The sequence below is a fragment of the Archocentrus centrarchus genome, chromosome 9 (genome assembly GCF_007364275.1).
Source record: "Archocentrus centrarchus isolate MPI-CPG fArcCen1 chromosome 9, fArcCen1, whole genome shotgun sequence".
Classification (NCBI taxonomy): domain Eukaryota; kingdom Metazoa; phylum Chordata; class Actinopteri; order Cichliformes; family Cichlidae; genus Archocentrus; species Archocentrus centrarchus.
In genome coordinates this window covers 27426429-27450456 of record NC_044354.1, presented here as the reverse complement: position 1 = coordinate 27450456, position 24028 = coordinate 27426429, and the positions used below count along the sequence as shown (strand labels likewise).

Below are 24028 nucleotides of genomic sequence, written 5' to 3'. Positions count from 1 at the left end.
TTCAAGGTTTTGTATAATTTATAAACTTGTTTAATACTGCTTAAATTAAAGTCTTTTCATCATGAATTATACATGGTACTCTGTCTCCTAAATTCAATAATGACCAAGTGCACTGTAAGAGCATTTTAGGATCACTGGAGTTCACAGGAATGTTGCCTCGAGCTTTGTTTGTGTCATATTTGGTTCCCAAGTAGATTTACTTGGTGTTGGTATGTTAGATTTAAAAAATGAATAAATAAATAAATTTAAAAAACATTGTAAAATTGACTACATTTTTACAGTTACATTTGATGCATATATTAAAATGGAAAATAAAAAAAAAAAGTGTGTTTTAAATTTTACTGCAACTATTATTTTGATATAAAAGTAATTTCAGAAAATTTTTTCAGCTGTGGACATTCTAGATGAAGCTGATGTGTAACAATATCACAAAACCCAACACAAAAATAAAACAGCACAGAGACACAATAATGACTGCCCAAATAGTTTTGGCAACTCATTTTAGCCATTTTTGTAATTTCAAACTTTTTATCCATCTGTGAGAACAGCTCAGATTGTGGTTGATTTATTTGATTTTATTTGAAACAGTCCCTTAGTTCCTATTTGGAAAATTCTGTTGCTACGAAAAAAACAAAAAAACAAAAAAATGATAGTCCCAGCAGAGTCCAGACTGCAACACCATTAAAATGCTGTGGTGGAACATTAAGAGAGCTGTGCATAAAGGAATGCTCACAAACTTCAAGGAACTGAAGCAGCCTTAAAGAAGAGGGGGCCAAAATTCCTCCACAACTATGTGAGACACTGATACAGGCCCACAGGCAATGATTACTTACAGTTATTGCTGCTAAAGGTGGTTTCACATGGTACTGGATCCTGGGGTGTATTTACTTTTTCACAGGATTGCATTCCTTTGGAAGTTTTTTCACCACTGTAGCCGATTAGCAGTAACTTTGAGAATAAGAGTGACATGATCGTCCAATAGCAAATCAGTGTCATCACAGATAGATAAAAAAAAATATATATTTGTGGTGGCTGACAATAATAATTTGCTGCGCACTAAAATAAACCCTGTTTTTGTGTGTCACTGGTGTACTTGGTATGCCACAAATGCGGCGAGCCTTAGTACATCTACGGAACAGCTAGAAACACACAGTGATACAGTTCAAAGCTGATGTCAGTTAGAGCTTTTTAAATGCCTCCTCTCTCTGTTTTAAAGCGCTCTGCTTTGCGTTACATCTCTCTGACAGTTTAAGGATGGAGGGAACAATCTGGGGCAGCTAGTCACAAAAGATCCTCACAGGAGGAATCTGAGGCCTGTGTGTGGGAAGTGCAGGATTACCCCATGTGATTACAGTGGAATTCTAAATTCAATTAGTTAAAGATGAGACAACACATTTGGTATTTATGTTGCTTTGGTTCTAAGAGATGATTACGCAGTGTAGTCTAAGACTTATGATATTATTCTGAACCAGGCAACACTGCAGGGAACGCACACCAGTTGTTGCTATCAGCTGGTCTCCAGTGGGATGCTGCTTTATTGAGCAGGGCTGGTGTTGAACGCTGGTTGAATATTGTGTGATGTATTGAGTCACATCCCATGTTTTTAAACTATGGTAACCTGGGGCTTCTCTGGACACTCTCTTACTTCTGTCCGGTGACAGATCCAGTTAGTCTTTCACTGGAATTTAATACATTCATTTTAATAATGAATTTGAGTGAACGATTAGCTAATAATCTGCGTGATCTTCTGACTCTTAATTTGGGTGTAACACACTTCTAGAATTAATGGAGCAACTACCATAAAAGTCATTGCTACAGATATTCATGTTTGCCAGAAAACAAAAAAAAAAAGTTCCGGGTACTCTTGGGATCCACCGACTACCCAGGACCACATTTCCACCACATTTTTGGATTTCAGTGGATGATCTCAACAGCTATGAGCTGCCATAAAATTTGGTGCCAATATGTTGGCATTGATTGAGAAGAAAAAAACTGTACTGAGCATAAAATGTAGTACTGATACAAGTGCAAACCTCTCAGCAGCATCTGATCAAAAGAAAAAAAGGTTCAATAGACATTGACATTCTTGTTTGTATGCTTAACAGCATATATCTCGAAGCACCACTGTGTCCTACAGAAAGTAATTTAAGATCTAATAACAAGCTGGCAGAGAACTGGACTTGTTCTGGGATTGTGCACGGCCCACTGATCATACCCTTTTACTTCTATTCGTACACAATCACAGTGCAGCCAAAAAAGACATATCCTGAATTAGTTCACACGATAGCCAATGAGTAGAAAATAGAATTAGGCACGCTGGGATCAAACTTGGAATTTTTATGTTGTGACAGCAGCAGTGCCCGTTTAGCTGATAATCAGAATTTATTAATTGAACTGTCCTTAGCCAAAGGAGCACCTACCGCCAAGGCCAGTGTGAGTCCAGCTCATTTGAATGGGCATTCATCCAGCTTCCCAGCTTTACACTCTCCCTAACGAATTACAACTGACCTTTTATAGCTGCAACATCTGCTGGGCACTCGCCACTGTGACCTTCTTTTCATCTCTGAACTCTTTCCCTCCCTCTGTTTCATCAGCCTTTTTCTTTTTTCTGTCCCCAGCCTCGGTTTTCCAGCTCTGCACAGCTTGCCTCTTGATTTGCTGACGGTTTGTCGTAGTCAAAGACAGTCATTAAACAGGATCGTCTAGGTATGAGAAACAAGCTGGCTTCCTGCTAATTTTGTGATGGGTGCAAGGTGTTCCATTTTGTTCCCTCTGACTTCTCTGGTGAAGGAGAAACACGGGAGAGAGTGGCAACGTAACTTCCGTAATGAGCTCACGGTGCTGTGCTGTGAGAGCTTGGCTGTAATGATGTTGACAACAGCTGCTCTGATCAGATATTGATGATTGAATTGTGTAAAGAACGCCCTGTTGGTTTACGAGTGCGATGCCACCCCTTATCCAATTACGCTGGGTAAAAATTAATATTTTTCTCATTTAGAGGAGAGTCAACCTCTTGCAATTATAGCAGTGTATCTGACAGTAAAATCCATTAGCTTAATGAATTGAACACCAAGGAGAGGCACATGTTAATTTAGTGAGAAGCTGTTGCACTTTGGAGAGCTGTATTTAATACTCAGCAGGACGCTCCCTGCTTTCTTGTGTCTGAGTGACAGACACACTCAGGGACAAGCGCTGCTCTCAGGTAAAAGAGAAGTTTTTTTTCTGTTTTTGCCCATCAAACACTTCTCAGTGAGTTAATTTTTTAGGAAGGAATACTATATGACCAGCAGGATTTAATCTGCTGGTCGCTTTGGATAAAGGCGTCTGCTAAATGTAATAAAGTAAAGTAAAGTAATCTGAATCCTGTGGCTCAGACTCAGCACAAGGGGATGCTTGGTTTCTAAAGACCTCTGCAATTTACTTGGCACCATGCTAGCATTGCCCGGCTCTCTGGGGAAATGAAGTATTTGTCTCACTAAAAATGCAGTCTGCTTTTCAGCCTTTTGAGGGAAGAATTGGGCAAATAAGCTAAATTGAACTTATGTAAATTGCATGCGTACTGTACATCTGTCTGAGATACTGATTTAAAGTAGATCAATCTGATGTTAGAGGAAACAGAAGACATAAGAGGTCAAAAGTTTAAGAGGAAAGGAGAACAGAATACAAAATCCTATCCAAGGTGTTACAATATTTAAATGTGTAGTAGTCCCTCTTACGCTTACATGGATAAACTGAAGAGCTCATTCTTTTTGCTGTTTTAGCTTCAACGTGTTTCCCGATTCTCATTTTTTGTGGTCAAAACAGTATTATAATAGCTAATTTACTGAAGACCAAAATCATTAAAAACAGTGAACTCTTTAAGAAAATTTCTTCTCATTTCCTTGTTTTAGTTTAATTTATTATGCACTGCTGAGCTTTCTACAGTAGAATCACCTCCTGCCATTTCTGAGCTTATATGCAGACAAAACTTAAAACGTCCTAACAGCAGATCCAGCTGAATGCTTTTTCGTCTCTGTGGAGACGTAACAGAAACGTAAACAACTATTCACTTATTTCTCTATCTGTTTATTCCACATTGTAGGGCCGTGACCATTCAGTCCCAAACTAAGATGAACGTGCAAACTTTAACAATGACAGAATTAGAACTGAGTCCATCTTCTAGCTGTGGAAAATGAAGTCTGAGATAAGAGCTGTTTTCTTTCCCGGATGCTGCTGAAGTTACCTCTGATGCCTCTGTTTCTTAACAGAATTTGGGATGATTAATTATTCATTTTGCACATCTGTGCAGCCTTGCTAAAACAGTCAGTGGGTCCAACACTGGCACAGGCTGATAGAGCTCTCAAAGATGCTTATTTATGTTGTTTGTACTTTAGAATCTGAACTTGAAGTGACGCTGCTCTCGACTGATTACGAGGCTGAGGAGGAGAGCGGTGGTGCTGATTTATTCAGGTTTCTTTTCTTCTCTAGCTGTTTATCTGCAGATACCTCCTCCCCTGACGTGTTTCACCTTCGTTCCCTCAGTCTGACCATATCGTCTTGGCCGCCAAGGAGCAGAAGGGCAGCAGTCCGCAGGCAGAGTACTTTGTGTTATAAGTAACAGCCAAGGTCATGCCAGGTCCTGGGAACATGCTAACAATTAAAAGAAAGTTATAAACTGGCTTCAGTCCATCAGTTGCATTGCAAAAACAAGCACAAATCATGTCATCAAACTTATGATAGTGGTGAAATTGCACTGTTGAGGAACATGTAAGATTATTTTTTCTATTCTGTTTCTAAAATATGTTCATATTCAGACATTAAAATGGTTGCGCTGACACTGAAAACGTTAGTAGGCCTAATCTTTTTCCACACAGATAGTTGATCAGATCAGGAATGAAAAGGGTAATAAACATGTTAAAGAAGATTCAGGTCTAGATTGGTATCAATATATTTTTTTTATCAATATCCATCCTCCTACCAGAACCAAAAAGGACCACCAAATTTCTGTCTTCTTTTGTCTTTTGCTGTATCAAACAATGTAATGTTTTGTGTTCTAAGTAGTTAACCTATGACCTATGACCAGTAGAAAGTAAATGTAGCCACTTGGGTTTTTTTTTTTTTTTTTTTAGCATGGTGAACTAAAATTGAGTAAAAACAAAGCAAAAGAAAAAAAAACTTTGAGTTTAAAGCCCCACAGTTATATTTCTGTTAATGAAAAGGGTGCTCAGCACTATAGAGAACATCACCACCTTGATGGGGAGGTGCAGCCGGCAGAACCGCTTGGCCCTCAGGAGGGTAGTTCATTCAGCCAAGAGAACCATCAAGTGCAATCTCTCGAATCTGCAGGACACATACATCAAACGATCCAGAGGCAGGAGCATCGCAGGGGATCCCAGCTACCCTAACAGCAGACAGTTCTCCACGCTGCCATCAGGGAAAAGCTACCACTGTGTGCTGGCTGCCATGAAAGCATGAGGAGGAGCTTTTACCCTCCAGCCATCAGACTGCTGAATGATACCTCACCCCACCCAGTACCTACCCACCACTCAGCTACTCAATACCCCCCTTAGACCACGGTTGAACTGCTAGTTAATTATGTTTACTAGCTATTGTCTATTATTTAAAACAAACAAACAAAAAAAAAAACAGCTGGTTGGAATTTATGTTTATGTCTTGCTCCTTACCTTCACGGCCGGTCAGGTACATGAGCGTCTCACTGTGCATTAGGATTGTATGTGTGTGACAAATAAACTTGAAATTTGATGCTCCTCTGGAGGACTTATTAAAACTTGTTATGGATTTCCTGCTTTTGCTGAAAGCTCAGTGCTTGTGAAGATTTGGTGATTATCAGTTGCATTAGAATTAAAACTATGGCAAACAAAAGCCTTTCGGAGTTGCATTGTGCTGTTTTTACTTTGTTTTTTGGGAAACCATATTGAAACCAGTTTGAGATAAGTTGCTTTTATACCCGCAGGATAATTCTCCTCTGTCCTGTGGCTCCAAATTAAGACGTGCCTTTGTAAATGAGGATGAGTTAAGCCTCACTGCTTCCAAATATGGGCTCAGCTGTGAAAATAAGAGGCTTTTGCTGCCATGTCACCTAGAATCTCTTTTTTTTTTCTTCAACACACAGCCCGGAGTTCACTTGGATACTTTAATGAATTTCCAGGAAGTGCTTGTCTTTGATCTGTTGTTTGTTATTCATTATCAAATAACATTTGAGCGTTACGTCTTAAGTGGAATATTTTGTATGTTTTTTCTGACTCATTGCTTGCAATAGCTGCTCAGAATCTGTAACTAAGCTGATAAAATATTGATTGACTGTGCAAAAATATGAGAAGAGTTTATTGTTTACTTGCTCCATTACATCTTGGTTGGTTTGTCACAGCTCCCGACAGACCTACAAAATGAGGCTGCGTGATAGTTTCAGTGAAAATCAGATGGCTTTCTATGTTGATGGCATGAATATTCTATAAATCTTATGGACATAATGTGTCATTTTTGTGATAAATGTTAGTCAAAGAGGTCCAGTGCGATTCAGACTTGCAGTTTAAATAAAAGAGCAGATTTCCTCTAACTTCTTTTGACTCAGCCTGTCTAAAATGGGCATTTTTTACAGTTTGTCAATAAAACTGTTTTTTTGGGGGGTTTTTTTGCTTTCATTTCTAGCTTAAATCAGCACTATGTGCTCGCTCCTCACAAAACACCTGCCAGCGAGTGAGCTCCAGTCAGTAACTGCATTTTTCTCTTTCTCCAGATGAAGTCAACAGAGGTGGACCAAGGGCTTTTCACAGACAGCTACTGCAAAGTGTGCAGCGCTCAGCTCATCTCCGAGTCCCAGCGGGTCGCCCATTATGAGGTGAGAGTCACATGACCCTGATACACTATACTACTTTTTGGGAGCTAATGACAAGCTTTGTCCTGTTTAGGCACTGCCTCCAGAGACTCTGGGAGAGTCTATACACCTGAGCCCTGCAGCATACACAGTCATACACCTGAGTTCACCCAGTTGATTTTTTTTTTTTCATTTAGTCTCAGCTGAACACAAACCTAGAAATACAGATGTAACTAAAGGGGAAATTTGAGAGTCCCCACAGCTCATGCTTTAAGTGGTGTTCATGCACAGTGCCTAACATTTTAAACCCAAGAGATCACTGTTGTATTCATTGTGACAGCACAGTTGCAGTAAACAGGAAAAGTCATTACTGAAAAGCTACAGAGCATTTTAAATTTAGAGGCATTAGGCTTTAATCTCTCACTTTGTATTTCAACATGACACAGTGTGTGACATAGCAACTAATCTAGCAGTGTGAGCAGCCAGTAATAATAATAATGATGATCATAATAATGATTATAATAAAATCTACTAGTCATACTTATACAGGAATAGCAGACAGAGCCCTGTCTATAAACAAGACCACACTTTGAAAGACAGCTGTGCAATATTAGTAATCTGTTTGGTGGCTGTTTAATGTGAGAGGCACTGATTTGCTTTTCAATGGTCATGTTAACAATCCATTAAAATTTGGCTTACATCCACCAAGGTCTTCACGGTCAACTTAATGATTTATTGGTCAAACATAGACAAAAAGCCTTAAATCTTAGAAACTATGATTCTTACAAGTGTGGTGTGTATTGTCAGTATATCGAAAGTACCATATAAAAATGTCATATTTGACCTCTGACCTCTCCTTCAAGGTAGTAATAATAATAATAATAATAATGCTGTTTTTATTGCCATTGTTTGTACTGACAAAACAGGCATATAGGGAATGATATATGGTGATTCTAAATCTTACCTTACCTTGGACCTTTGACTTCTTCTTCAAGGTCAAATAAGGTCAATCATTTTTTTTTTTAATCTTTAAAACTCTGCTTAAAATTCTATTGTCTTTGTTTTTACTGATATTCGGGGATTCTAAGTATCACATTCTAGCTTGTATCCAAATGTCATGTCCTATTTGACTTCTGATCTCACTTTGACATTTCACCCAAACTGCATTATATCTTTAAAGAAACTATTGCCAAGGGAAAGAGAACAAATGCCAATAAATGAAGAAATAATACAAAATAATTATACTCAAAATTATGTTGTGTATTAAAATGGGTTTCAACAGGGCACATAACAAAAGCCTGCCCACCACCATATGCTTTCCATATATTTTTAAGGGGTATGTGACAAAGTTAATACCTAAATAAATAAATCTGCATCTGCAGCAAATCTATGTAAACAAACTTGTATTTGTCATTTAGTTTGACATGCTGAAAACTATTCTGGTGACCCCAATCAGTCAACTTGAGGAAGACACCCTGCTGGTTTCTCCCTCCCTGAGCATCATCAGGTAGTGGACCTCTATCTCTCTGCAGATGCTGCCTCTCACTCACTGTCACATTGAGTTTCAAGACCAGTGAGTCTGACTGCTGGCCTGCCGCTGCTGGACATCTGCAGTAACAGGAGCTCAAGTGACTCATGTGAACAATACGGTCCAGGCAATATTAGCAAAGGTTGGATGGTTTTTGTTCCATGACAGGCTAGAAGAAAACAGTTTGAGACCTTGAGTCAGTTAAGCATGTTATTGATTTCCTGTTGCTGCGCCTGATGCTGCTGAGGTGAAATCTCAACAATGAGAAATAAATGTTTATTAAGTTTTCTTAACAGTGTCCTAAGTTTCCTTTGTCCTAAGCTTGCTTTGTTTGACTTTGAGTCAACTTTTCTTTTGCAACTCTTAACAAGTCAGACTCTGTTTCCTGCAGGGCATAGTGCTCACTGCGCTGCTGCTTCTGTGGAGTGCTATTTAAAGTAGCCTTAACTGTCTATGGGTAACAGGAGAACTATTGTGTTCTTCAGGCTCTTGTAGGAGACAGGAAGTGGCTGTACCAATCCAAATCAAATATTAATTTTGTTATTGTGTGGTGAATGCAGAATACAGCACTTGGCCTGTTGCCTCCTGGAGATGGAGTGTATTTGGATTCTCTTTTAGCACAGTTAGGGCCTAATGCATTGTGACATGTTTAGGTTATGGTGACGACATTAAGGGGGAAAAAAGGGCGTGCAAAGTAAACTTTTGAATAGGGATGGCGGTTTTGCATTTAAGAATGTTTGTTTTGTAGATTTGTCCATCACGATTCCTCCAGTGCTGCATCTGAAGATTTACAGTCATATTGGATATACTGTCCCTGATTTGCATCTCAAACTGCATAACATGTTGCATTCAAAAATATGAACTTATGATTGTAGTGAATCAGAATAATGGTTATTAATAATGAAAAGTACATTTGCGAAACAAAGAAGGAAGGCAGGAGATTTTATAGATGGAAGATGCAGGTCTGAAGTGTACAGTAGAGCTGTTTCAAAGGCTACTTTTGAGGGGGATGCACACGAGGGTTTTGAAGCTTTTTGCAACAAATAATAAATGCAGAGGGTTATGTTGTTACAGTCATTCCAGCCACCCAGATCTTTGGCCTCAAGGCTCTGACTCTACCCCCCCCCCCCAATAAATAAATAAACACATAAATAAAAAAGGAATCACTAAGCTCAACACAGCTGGGAGACTGGACTGACAATAATGATTTCATCCCTTGGCCTCAAGTCCCTATAGGTGGATTCTGGGGTGGATGTAGGTCTTAAGGCATATTGTACTAGAGGCACTAGCAAGAGCAGCAATGTAAGGAAATGTGGGCATAGCTTTCAGGCAAATGGCATGGCTTCCAACTATGCAGACTTCACGTTCAACTCTGCAAAAAATGGGAGAGATCAGAGGCAATAGGAAGTAGGCATGTAAAGGGCTTTCAGGGCAGGAATAAATGATTAAATAAGCAACTGAAAAAGAATTAATAGTTAAAACTTCCTTGAGTGTAGTAAAGAGTTTTTCATCAAATGGAGAACTTTTTCTATATTCCCCCATCAGATGAAACCTTTCTGACAGACTGGTCATCTAACTCACACTAATATGATGATCTCTGATCTAGTCAGTGTCCCTTTGAATTTTTAAACTCCAAAGTTAAATCAGTCTTTGGGGTGACAGTAGAGTTTTAATTGATCTTTAAAACCTCCTTTTCAAATACATCAAAGCCAGTGCTCCCCTGCAGAGTGGATCAGAGTGGCCTTTGGTTCTTAGTTCAAAGACATGAGTGTGGCTCGTGTTAATTTATGCATCTGTCTCTCTGCATGTTTTCTGATTTGGGCATGCGCTGCAGCCTCTCTTGACAAGCTGCCCTCTTGCAAAGCACTGCTGTAGAGCACTTTTTAATGTGTGTTCCCTATTAATGTTGAGTAACTGTTTTCAAAGAAATATATTACAGTTCTTTAAATATCTGATTTGTACAAGATGCTTGCTTGGGTATGGTATGTTTCAGGAGCTGCATATTTCTGTATTCTAAGGCACTGTTTTTGTGGCAGCACAATGACCAGAGCAACCAGACAGTTAGTATTGTGACTATAAAATCACTTTGCCCATATGTGCATCACTGTGGGCACCACAGCACCAGAAGTTCAATAGTGCACAGGTTTATTTTAATTACTGGGGGAACTGCACAGCAGTAACAGAATAAATCTGAAAGCATTAATCTTTTTTTTTTAAGCCTGGAATTGAAAATGTGTTAAAATAAGTCTCAATGAACAAGTTTAATCAAGCTTGGAGTTAGTTCAGGCAGGCCTCAAAGTCTAGCGCACATGAATGCTTAGCTGATATCTTTCTACACATCCAATGGGCAAACCTCATATGGATGTGTTATATAAGCTGCTTCAGCCTGCCCACAGTTGGCGCTCATCTGCAAGTCACTTTGCAACCCACCTCCACACCAGCTTCTCCTTTCTATTTTTTCAGTATGTAGTTCACATATATTTTAATTCATTAAATCTAATCAGGCAAGTGAAGGAGGTCACACATATTTGTTATCAAATGTGTAGCTTTTTATTTGACATGTGGCAATGCATCACCTCCCTTGTGTCATTCCTTAATTAATTGACATGTTATGGGCATGAGGGTGCTATATAATAGCCCCACACACTGTTCAGTGATTACTCAGTTTGGATGAAGCAGGTGTACATTTTTGCCTTGGTTCAGTGCATTATTAAATCATGACCCTTCATTTCAACAGGGAATTAATCATAAAGTTAATTAAGGATGTCCAACTTCAGATGCTTTTTCCAAATATGGTTCAAGCTCATTTTTCCTTTGCAGACTTTGGAATACCAGAATCCACCACCTTCATTATATTTATTATCCTATATTATTATATTTATTTATTAAAACTTATTTATTTGCATGTGCATTTCAGACTGGTAGATAGATCTTCTCAGCATTACTATTGGCACTACTATTACGGTCCTTCTTTGTTTATTGCATTGTTTATAGTTTTATTGTGTTTTTATTTTTGTTTTATATTCTTTTTTTTATATTATTTTATTTGTTGTTTTATTTGTTTTATGCCCTGTGAAGCACTTTGGTCAACGGCTGTTGTTTTAATGTGCTATACAAATAAATTGATTGATTGATTGATTGATTGATTGATTGATTGATTGATTGATTGATTGATTGATTGATTGATTGATTGATTGATTGATTGATTGATTGATTGATTGATATTTTTCTACTGAGCCACAAGCTTTTGTGTATTTTGAATCTGTATTGTACAAATGGCAGAAATATTGCAAATAATATATACTCACCGGACACTTTATTATCTACTCCTTGGTTGGAATTGAGGTTAATCTGATTAGTTTTGCAGCAATTCTGTGTAGGTTTATATGTGGGAAAGACATGGACATGAGTTCCATTGTTATGTAATTATTTAATTCAGCTTTAGATAGGAATCAAATGTGGAACTTCCACTTATCCAGGAAAATGTGGTTTCAAGGATTTGAGCTTTCCAGTCATAGAGAAGTCCTGGAAAACCACCAGATGTAATAATTGTGTATTTCTGCAGCATGAACTAAACATGCCACAGTAGACTACCTTTTGCGCAGTTTCATCTAAGGCACTGTGCATTTCAGCCACTTCAGCCTGAATAATCTCAGTGCACACATCCAGGGACAATGCCTGTCAAATGCTATTTGTCAGCACTGGAGAGTCATTTTTGCAAAATGCCACTATACTAATCCAACGACTGCAGCCTGTTTGACTTTTCTGTGCAAGCTGTATCAACCTCACATTTTGTATTTTCACTACACTAAAATGTGATTCTCCTCACAACACAGAACATGATCATTTTGCTGGGGACTTTGGAGAAGAGCAGTATTCAGCTGCACAGGGGACACTCAAAGTTAGAGTGGCTCACTGTTGGCTGCTTGTGTTGTTCTGTTCACTGCTGTGCTCTTTTTGCACTTCATGTCCTAACTAATTGGTTTTCATTATCTTGGATACATTGCAAAATGAGTTTGCCTTTGAACATTTTATGCTATTTGGTTTGTGCTGCTGACTGTACAGCAAATTTCTCAGTTGGCTTGCAGAGAGGAGGAGAAGGGTTTAGGAGTTCAGCTGATATACAGTGTAACCTTACAGTACATCACCAAATATAAGGTATCTGTGTGTTAAGTTAGGTTGGGTTAGGTTCAATGTTTTAAGCTCATGATATTATTTAGTATCTCTTGAGGGTGAAAAGAAACCATGATGGTAAAATAGCCCATGGAGCTAATATAGTGGTGTGTAGTGACTTTTAAAGAAAGGCAAACAGAACAATTAAACCACCCATTCCCCTACCCTGATCCCAGAGCATCTTAATGAACAGCTGTTTACTGTGCCAACAAGAGACCAGATTCAATTTAAATAAAAAAAATAATAAATTAATATCCATTTTATGACTTTGCAGTGCTTGTCTTTCCTGTGCTGAAAGTCTTTCTTGCACCTTGCTCCACTCAGCCTGGACATCTTTGCTTTATGTTCTTATAACTGTTATTTGAACTGACACTAAAAATGTAGGATATACAATATAGAGGGAAAATACAGTATCAGCCAGCACAAGAATATTCACAATGTGCGTGCTCAAACTAAAAAAAATGCAGCTTCTGATACAGGAAATGGTTGCTATTCATGCTAGCTTGCACGGACAACGCCAAATGTGGTCACAAAAGAGCAGTAAATTACAGCACACCCCGGCAATATGAGGGCATTTATTGGACAGAACGTTGCTCTGAGGTCTACAGTAAGATAGTTTTCACTTTTGTGTTGTTCTAGTTAATGTTATTTTATTGATTTTGACAGGTTAAGCACTGAGTGTCTTGCTTGTCCTGACAACAATCAATGAAGATAACATGTTGAGAAATGTGTTGGCTAAATCTGACAAAAGCAGTAAACATAAAATCTGCAGCAGTACAAGTCACGTGAACACCTAGCCTGTATACGAAAAAGAAAAAAGAAACAAACAAAAACAGTCCACTGGAGCTCACGATATAAATCAATTTAAAACAGTTATTCCCATGAAATGTCCCAATAGCCAGCCTCAACAGCTGGGGATTGGCCTGCCCAGCCCTCTCCCCTTACTCGACACGCATCACACCCAACCTCTATGGCACCTCCTGGTGAGCCCATGGAAGAAAGAAGCCAGTTGAGGTGGTTCAGGCATCTGACTTGGATGCTTGCTGGGCACCTCCTGGGTGAGGTGTTCTAGGCATGTAATACTGGCAGGACATGCTGGAAGGATTATGTCTCTCAGTTGGTCTGGGAATGCCTCAGTGTTCCCCTGGTTGAACTGGAGGAGGTGACTGGAGAGGGAAGTCTGCTTCTCTGCTTAGGCTTCTGACCCAGATAAGTGGCAGAAAATGGATGGATGGATGGATATTTCCATGCAATTTTTTTAGCTCTTAGGATTCCTCCACTCACCAAATCCCAATTTATCCCCTGGGGCTCATAAGGCAAAAAGGTTACTTTTATGACAATTGTGGGCAAGTAGTTTCAGTTTTTGTTATTTTTTGTTGAAGACAATTTGGAAATATTTTACCAAGAACACAAAAAAGGCTGTTGGCCACATATTACAATTTTACTGTAATGTAACATTGATCCTACGTGTCTCTCCCTCTTTCTATCCCCTGCATGTAAGCCACTGTCTCATCTTTGTGGTTAGTGTTTTGTCTGCTGTATTCGCACATTCAGCACTCCAGTCAGGCTGCTGAATATGTCTGAAGCTTTAGATGTCTAGAGGAGACCACAGGGCCTAATAACTGTGACTGGCTCAGACGATATCATCTGCCCAGAGGGATGCCTGCATTGCTGTCTCATCCTGGGCTGTCCCGGATTTCCAACACTTGCATGTCTTTTATAATTTTCATACCGTGAAGCCTGCATGTGTTATTCAGGGTGAATGTGCAACAAGACTTTTCCACAGAGTTAGCCTTTCATTTTAAGAGTGGTTCATATGCACTTTATTAGGTACAACTGTTTAACTCTTTGTTAACACTAATCAGTCAATCATGTGGCAACAGCTCAGGCATGTAGATACACTCTGTGGCATCCAGATGGTAGGTCCAGAATTTGGCATGAACAACATGAAAGCATGGATCCATCCTGCCTTGTATCTACAGTTTACACTGGTGTTGGTGGTGTAATAGTGTGGGAGATATTTTCTTGGCACACGTTGGGCCCCTTAGTACCAACTATCTAAACCAGAGAGGTGGTTACTGATTATGTCCATCCCTTTATGACCATAATGTGCCCATCTTCTAATGGCTGCTTCCAGCAGAATTATGCAGCATGTTGCAAAGCTCAAATCATCTCAAACTGATTTCTTGAACATGATAATAAATTTACTTGTACTCTAGTAGCTTCCACAGTCACCATAGTGATGGTGAGGTGGTGGACCAGGAAATTCATATCATGGATGTTCAGCCAAAAAATCTGAAGCAACTGTGTGATGCGATCATGTCAATATTGGCCAAAATATATGAGGAATGTTTCCTGCAACTTGTTGACAAAGAATTAAGGCAATTTTGAAGGTAAAAGGGGTCCAATCTGGTACTACCAAGGAGTACATATTGGTTTGTCTGGTAAGTGTATATCCTTAAAAAAACTACTTTACTTTCAGTTGGTTGAAAGATTATATTAAATCTAAATCTTTTTGTTTTAAGACATTCATTTATGGTATCAGATATTACTGGAGAATCATATTGTTGTCAAAGTGTAAATAGCTATGAATCCCTGAATTTCTAAGTTCAGTACACGATGTTCAGTTGTTTTGTGGATACTGGAAAAAATTTTTGCAGATTAGATGACTTTGACATTGACAAACACAAATTGCTCACTGACAGCCAATATGGATTCAGAACAGACAGATCAACATCTTTAGCATTGCTAGAATTAACTGAAAAAAATCTCTAATTCTATAGACCAGGGGTGCCCAAACTCGGCCCATGGGCCACTTCCGGTCCCGCCCCCACTTCTGGTCTGCAAATTGATGTCAAAAATAATATAGAATTTGGTCCTTTAAGTTACTTTTTTGACATTTCCCCTTCCCCTGCAATTAAGAGGGTTAAGCGAAATGTCAAAAAAGTAACTTAAAGGGCCAAATTGTATGCCAGAAGCGGCCCGCGGGCCGCAAGTTTGGGCACCCGTGCTATAGACAAAAAAAGTATGCAGTAGGAATATTTTTTGACTAAAAAAAAAAAGCTTTTGACACCATTGACATACTATTCAACAAATTGGAAAGGTATGGTATGGTTGGACTGAATTGGGCAAAGAGCTATTTAAGAAACAGGCAGCAATTTATTGAAATAGGTGGATACAAATCAACCTGCGTCATATAAACTGTGGAGTTCATTAGGGGTCAGTGCTAGGTCCAAAACTATTCATATTATGCATACTGAAACTTGTACTATTTGCGGATGATACACATATCTTTTGTTCAGGTGACAGTTTACACCAGCTTTTGGAAACACAATGATTAAATTGAAGCAATGGTTTGATATTAACAAATTGTCATTAAATTTGAGTAAAACAAAAATTATGTGGTTTGGAAAACAACGCCTAAATGATCAAGTACAACTGATGGTAGATCAGGTATGTATAGAAAGGGTGTAATGCTGGATCATAAAATCTGCTCATATTAGTCATGTAAAAGCAAAAATAGCAAAGAGCATCGCCATGTTAGGAAAAACAAGAACTGGAAATCATTGCATATTTTGTAATGTACGATGGTTTTATCTTACGTAAATTATTGTGTGGAAATATGGGGTATCACATACAAAAGCACACTACAGCACATTACAAAAAAGAGCAATAAGGATAGCTAATAATGTTGGATATCTGGAGCACACAAACACTCTTTTTTAAAGGTCAAACGTTGAAATTTATGGATCTGGTAAAGTTTAAAACTGGTCAAATACTGTACAAAGCAAGAAATAATATGTTACCAGAAAACAGAGAAGGGGGTTTTGAGCTGAGGAAAGAGCTAAATTAAAAAAAAAAAAAAAAAAAAAATTAAAGTAAGGACAACAGTGAGGAGCATGTGCGTAGTGGTCTGTGGCCTGAATTTGTAGAATAATTTAGAAGAGAATTTGAAAACATATACTAATATGAATCAGTTTAAACAATTATATAAAATAACACTTATAAAGCACTATATGAACGAGGTAGTGTGTTAAATATTTATATGGATGTACTGTATATAAAAAATATACCTGATTATTATGACATACTGTCAAAAGCAATACTTCTGGCTAGATGTAATTTATAAATTAATTCATAAAGCTAATATAACAAAGGAATGTATATTATGTACATATTATGCACATATGTATATTTCTGACTGTATAATCAGAAGAGATATAAAGGATGAGCAAGTTAGGAGTAGGAATTAATAAGCAGTTGCTTCCTCCTACTCCTTTTCAAACAACCAAAAAAGACACTGATTGCATGTGAACTTAATTTTTATGTGTATTAACTTATGCTATTTACATGTTCAAAATAAAGATTTTGATTGATTCATTGATTGGATGAAATGTATTGACATTTTTCATAGATTTCTGATAATACAAACAATGTGGGATAAAGCACACTTTATAAAATTATTACAGTGGGTACCCGAAGCATAGGTTCCTATGTAGAAGCAAACAAGCAGAAATATGCACATGCAGCCTGTGTGTCAATACATGAAAATCTGTGTTCGCACTGTTTCTGAGCCATCATGAAATTGTTCATCTGCATGATGCTGACAGACGAACTGTTGGTCAAAATCCTGATTCAGTGTACTGTAAATACCAAAGCTTCATACAAAATGTTTATGTATTGCTACTATGTTGTATAGTATAGTAGTACAGCTTTTATGTAAAATGCTTCTGTAATGATTTTATGCCTCTTGGTGCAATTTTGAATTCATTGTTCCCTCATAGACCGCAAGACATTCAGGTAAGAAAGAAGGTTTGGGTCTTGGTGTGCAGTGCATTTTTCCACAAAACATACTGATCCACTTTTGTTTCATTCAACCATAGAAATATGAGTGTGGTGGAATGTCCAGTTGGTCTTTTATACACTTGAGCCTGGTGCCTTGTACTCAGTGCTCATTTATAAGACCTTTTTTGATTAGATTTTGCACAGTTATGACGCTACCATGTAAAACAAAAATTATTTAAATACTTCCCAGCATACTCAAAACCACCTTTGTTCTCACTCATGGGTGTCCAGGACTACATTTTGTCACGACACAGATTCACACATGCTCACAGTCAGACATAGAGAGACCACAAACAATACTGCCCATGCTGTCCTGCTGTTATATATTCTCACACTTGAAGTTTTGCTTCATAATAAAGAACTTATCCAAGTTTTTCTATTTTATTTCGTCCAAGACGAGCCCAGAATGCTTAAAATCAACATTTTAGAAATCCTGAGCAGTTGCACGTCCTTTCACTAACACAGTCTTATCACTAAACTGTAGCATGTGGGTGTATAGGAGAGCGTGTCAGCTATTGACGAGCTAATCTGCATTTTCCATGCCTGCTCAGTTTGACCTCTACAAATATTGATTTTTTGAGGGAGAGGATTAGTAAATCACTGTAGCTCATTGTGAGTACTAGTTGTTGCTTTCACTCTAAAGAGACGTAAAGGAAGGATCGCTACCAGCTGCTATCATGTGTGGCGATGTGCATTCTTGGAAACACTTGTAGTAGAGGTAATTATTAGGTATTAATATTTTGGCCAGTGTTTCTATCTTTGGTTGTGTGCGGACAGATTTTGATGCAGATGTGTGAGATGGAATCGCAAAGACTTGCGATCACTTTTTAATTATGTATTCCTTGCACCTCATACACCAGCAGTTTCTGTCTAGCCCTGGTCCTGACTGCAGCCTGTCGTGAGTTTTATGTGTTTGCCAGATAAAGAAAGAAACTAATTTCTGTGATCCCTCCATAATTACTTCCCATGCATCATTAGCCCAGAGTTGAGGTCTTCTGATAGTTGCAGCAGGTCCATCAGAGTTTATAGATGCTCTTGTCTGCATCTGGAAGAGTGATCTGCACACTGCACCCATTTGTCATATCCTGTCATTTTCCCAGGCTTTGGAAGTTAATGGCATGGAAACATTAGCCATTTCTAGTGCTGACAGAAACTAATCTGCAGAAGTGAAATGAGACTGAAAAGTGCTGTTTCACTCGACCTGAGGTGCGATCACTGGCAAACATAATCAACAGTAAAGCTACTTTGCTTCATTATCAGTCTTTGTTATTAAATTAAAAAGTAAAAGACAATTGTAAGCTCCCCAGGAATCTGTCTTCATGCCATGTGATTATAACACAAACAAGAAGGAGATTAAAAATGCTTCCAAACATGTTGGCACAATGAAGAGTGGCCCAAAGCTTCCCGTGTAAGCAAAAACACTAATGCAGCAGCGTTTACACAGTTTAATTATGAGCCTGTCTCACTGGGAAACAGAGGAGTGAAGGAGTGGTTATTAATAGAAATAGTCCTGTGAGATCAGTTGTTAGCCCGTCCTTAAAAACACAGAGAGAGAGAGAGCGAGAGACACAGAGAGAGAGAGAGAGAGAGAGAGAGAGAGAGAGAGAGAGAGAGAGAGAGACAGAGAGAGAGAGAGAGAGAGACAGAGAGAGAGAGAGAGAGAGACAGAGAGAGAGAGAGAGAGAGAGAGAGAGAGAGAGAGAGACAGAGAGAGAGAGAGAGAGAGGAGAGAGAGAGACAGAGAGAGAGAGAGAGAGAGAGAGAGAGAGAGACAGAGAGAGAGAGAGAGAGAGAGAGAGAGGAGAGAGATAGAGAGAGAAGAGAGAGAGAGAGACCAGAGAGAGAGAGAAGAGGCAGAGAGAGAGAGAGAGAGAGAGGAGAGAGGAGAGAGAGTAGAGAGAGAGAGAGACAGAGAGAGGAAGGAGAAGGAGAGACAGCAGAGGAGTAAGAGAGAGAGGAGAGAAGAGAGAGAGAGAGAAGGAGAGCAGAGGAGAGAGGACAGAGAGAGACAGGAGGAGAGAGAGACAGAGAGAGACAGAGAGAGAGAGCGACAGAGGAGAGAGAGAGAGCAGAGAGAGAGACAGAGAGAGAGAAGGAGGAGAGAGAGAGCAGAGAGAGACAAGAGAGAGAGCAGGAGGAGAGAGAGAGGACAGAGAGAGACAAGAGAGAGAGAGAGAGAGAGACAAGAGAGAGACAGAGAGAGACAAGGAGAGAGAGAGAGAGAGAGACGAGAGAAGAGAGAGAGACAGAGAGAGACAGAGAGAGAGAGAGAGAGAGATAGGTGAAAGAGTCCTTTCGGCTCTTGAAAGATGATTAAACAAGTTCAAAACAGCCTAGAATTTTCCTGACAGGGAGGCGATTAGCCCGTGAAGCGCGTCAAATTAAAAGAGCGCAAGATGCATATTCGCTCGCACTTAGATTGAATTCTTTCACAGTTTTGCTGTGACTCAGTTCATAATCCCAGGCAGGATTTTCAATACCCCCCCCCCCCTCCCCCAACACACACACACACACACACACACACACACACACACACACACACACACACACACACACACACGTGCTTCCAGCTCCGTGAGGCACAAATTCAAAACAACAAGCCCAGTTTTCAACATTGCATCTCGCCTTTGGTGGTGTGCTTAAAAATCTTTTGTTGTGTGCCATCAAAGTTGTGCTGCTCTATGGCTGCCGTGACACTGCTGCAGTGTAGCAATACAGAGGATGCAGAGCTGCAGTAACTACAGAGGCATAAAGCTGATGAGCCATACCATGAAGCTATGGGAGAGAGTTGTTGAAGCTAGGTTCAGAAGAGAGGTGACGATCAGTGAGCAGCAGTATGGATTCGTGCCAAGAAAGAGCACTACAGGTGCGATGTTTGCTTTGAGAGTGTTGACAGAGAAGTATAGAGAAGGTCAGAAGGAGTTGCACTGTGTCTTTGTGGATCTAGCGAAAGCATATGATAATGTGTCAGGAAAGGAACTGTGGTACTACATGAGGAGTCAGGAGTGACAGAGAAGTATGCGAGGGTGGTAAGGGACATGTGTGAGTGGTGGCAGAAAGGATATCTTACTAGAATTACTAACAACTTGTTACAATTTCCTATAAGTCCATGGTAAGGGATTCACTTTTACAAGGCAATTCTGTCAGCTACTGGGTAGAGAATCCATGTTTTCTCTGTAGCTCTCCTCAGGTAGCAAAAGTGATTGACCCTGGGATAAGCAGAACAATTCTACCTGGCAACAGGAAAAGAGATCCAGAAGGTACAAAAGGTGAAGAGAGGGAGCGTGATAGAAAGTGACTGCATTTTTTATGTGTGTGCATTTTAGATGTGGGGAGAAGGAGTGTGTGTGTGTGTGTGTGTGTCGGGGGGGGGAGTTAAGTTGCCACTGTAAGATGTTCATTTTAACTAGCCTGTTCGCTATTTCCACCCACTTAGAAAACAGTAATTATGATTATCTTTCTGGGGCTTTGATTGAGTTATTTTGGAAGTTTTCTATGGCTTGCTCAAAATTTGCTAAAAAGAAAGCAGCTCTCCCTTTCACTGCAGCCCTCATATGTAAGTGAAAGTCCAGCTTTTGTAAGAAATCATCTTGAAATTCCTGGAAAGAAGAACAAAAGCTTTCTGAGCTCAGGGGACTGTGAATGAGATATAATATTAGGAGCTGTCAAAAATAGAATCAGTGGAGTGAAAAGCCCTCAGGCTTAAGGGGAAATGCTGGGCTTGTACAGTGTACTGCCTGACAATGCAATGTTTCCTTGAACCCCCCCCCCCCCCCCGAAAAAAAAAGACATTAAAAAATAACTGAAGCTTTCATGATATTTTCAACAGGCTTCAACTTTTATACTGGATGGTGCATTAAGCCGACAAGCTTGTTCTCTGTGATCTCGCAGGGTTTTGTTTGTGGTCGATGCCGTGTTTTTAGTGGGAGTTTGAGAATTGACTGCATGGCCTACTTTGGCGACTGTGTTCTGTCAGCAGTCTCAGGGTTTGCTCCCTGCATTGCCTACTGATCTCTGCCGACCAGTGTTTGGCTTGCTGCCAAGAGGGTTTTACTCATTTAGGAAAATCCCAATCAGCTTCCAGTGTGCAGGCATTAAAAAAAAAACAATAACATAATGAATCCATAGTAATCATCTGAGGTGTTAAGTAAGTTATAAAAGCAATGAGGTGGCGTGGCTGCTGTTAATTTACATCAGACTGTCAACAGTGAAGAATGAAGTTGCTTCCTGTCCTGAGAACAAATTGTACTCCTGCTGTGATTTATGCTCTGATTGCAGTTGCTTGTATTACTATGAGCTGATTGAAGTGAGGTTTATTTCCTGCAGTGGATACATTGGCAGGTATTACAGTGACAAATGTGAGAGGACAGGTGTAATGATTTGAGATGAGAGTGTTGGGCCAATATATTCTACCTCTCCCAAAGATACAGATGCAGGCTGTGCTGATGGATAGGTCTATTCCAAGTGGAGCTCAGCAGGAGCGCGGGTGCTCCCATACCCACCAACTTCTATTAGTTCTCCACCATTTTTCATTACATGTACACAGACTCCTTATAAAGCCATGCATCAGTATGGGTAGCCATTTCATGTGTTTTCTTTTCTGCAAATCCTGTATTTTTTAAAAACCGGCTGTAAATCGATTTTTGAATTGAATATTGCACAAATTCTGAAAGATGTTTCCTGGAAAAAAGCAACACAGGCTTTTTTTTTAAAGCCTGTGTTGCTTTTTCCCAAACATTCCAAAATAAATGATATAGCTCCAGATCTCACCCTCCCTGCTGTTTCACTACATATACTACAATGCTACACATCGGTACTGGTATTAAACATTCTTTATTAGTCAGGCTCCAATGGCATTTAAAAACACAGATATATAAGAATGGTATAAATGTGTTTTTATATATTTAACCTCTTAACATCCATTACATTCATTGGTGGATATTAAGAGTCTAAAAATTGCTGTTGATTACTTGCAGTCTGTGTATTTGGAGTAGTCATTGTATGGCTGATCACAGCCATTTCAAAACCAATAAAATGTTATTCAAATGTTGCATTAAAAAAAAAAGACACATGCGTTTACATTATTAAATTATTGAGCGAGGTGTAACAGCCCTTTCTAATAGAAAGCAGCATGCACTACACTGGTAACACTACACTTTATACTTTTTTTCATTACACTACAAGGTTGAGCAAATGGCCCATAATTTGCACTGGCCACTGCTCTCTGCCTGTACCGCTCATGGTCTCTATGTGTATTATATGCACCCGCTCTCTGTCACTCTGCATTTCTATTGGTTGTGGGAATGCACATCACACCATGGCATGAGCGAGTGCCCCCCAGCCGGCGCGATTGTGCTGCATTCTTTTCTATGGCGTGTGCTGCGCCACAACCCATAGAAAAGAATGGGTTTCAGAGCGCAGCACACACATTGTGTTGTCATATGTGAAGGGTCCTTGATCTAAACTTGAATTATTTATTATATATTCTAACATCCTGAAAAGACACCTTGTCATCTTGAACTTTTCAACAAAACTTAGACTTTAAAAGGATGTGTTTTTAAAGGCCAAGAACTCACACACCACATTTAGCCCAGAAAAAAACCATCCACGGGCCTCTGGTGCTTGGTGGGGACCAGAGCCCCATGGACATGTACGTCTTTGTTAAATTGCGGTAAAGATTTGTTGGTGATTGTTCAAGCCTATTTGATAAATGAGAAGAGCACTTTGAAAAGAAGTATGCTCCACCTGAATGCCCAGACTTAAGGTTTCTCAGGAAAACATTACATTTTAGCAAGATCAGTATTATACACTTCACCTGTCATGCCACCTGTTTTATACTGGTGATGTATGCGTGCTTGTGTTAGCATTTCATTTAAGCAAGCAATAAAAGTGAAGTATGCAGCATATCAAAAAGTAATGCAAAATTAGGGACTATGCTTCAGCCCCAGTAACCGAATCCATGCCTTGCTGATCTAAAGGACTACAGCTCTTACTCTGCTCACATTAATTTTTCTGATCTATCTGGGACATGTCCCACATTTAACTGTGCACTGTCCATTAAACATCACGATATTTCAATTAAAAAAAAACCAAAAAAACACACATGAAAATTGTTCCAAATGCAATAAAGTCTCATCTATCAATAAAAGTTAGACACTAAAATGAACAGTCAGAGTCCTCTAGGAACACTGAGCATGTCTGTCTGTAAGTAGATCACCAGTCAGTAAGATTTCTAGTTGCTGTGATATTTTTATCTGGATTGAGCGTAACATCAGCAGCCATCTATTCATTTTCTCAACATTTACTCAGCTTATTGTGGAGGTTAGAGTCTCTCCCAACTGTCAAGGGCCAAGGTGAATTACACAGAGGTACAGGCAGCCACCCACTTTAGAACTGCCAGTTAACCTGACCACACAGGTAAACTCCACATGGACACATCCCAGCCAAGCAGGAAGCATTTTGCTGTTAGGTGACAGTGCTAACCACTGTACCACCATGCAGTCCCATCAGTATTGCCATCCATTAAGCCATGCTGTTAGCAGCAAGGTCAGTTTAAGTATCAAATATATCTAGAAGGGTTCATTTCTCATATCCATTGAAGAATCCACTGAAGAACCTGGAATGCATGAAACTGAGAAGCTTCTTTGTTTTAGGCTTTAGTCTGGACT

At 39.3% G+C, this 24028-nt stretch overlaps 1 protein-coding gene across 1 annotated transcript in view; it reads left to right on the top strand.

Moving 5' to 3' along the window:
• The window catches only part of LOC115786213 (zinc finger matrin-type protein 4-like), a 120988-nt gene that overhangs the window by 16231 nt on the left and 80729 nt on the right, over positions 1 to 24028 (top strand). Inside the window, exon 2 of the mRNA XM_030738269.1 lies at positions 6737 to 6838. Coding sequence (XP_030594129.1) covers positions 6737 to 6838 — 102 coding nt within the window. The remainder of the gene's footprint in view (positions 1 to 6736; positions 6839 to 24028) is intronic.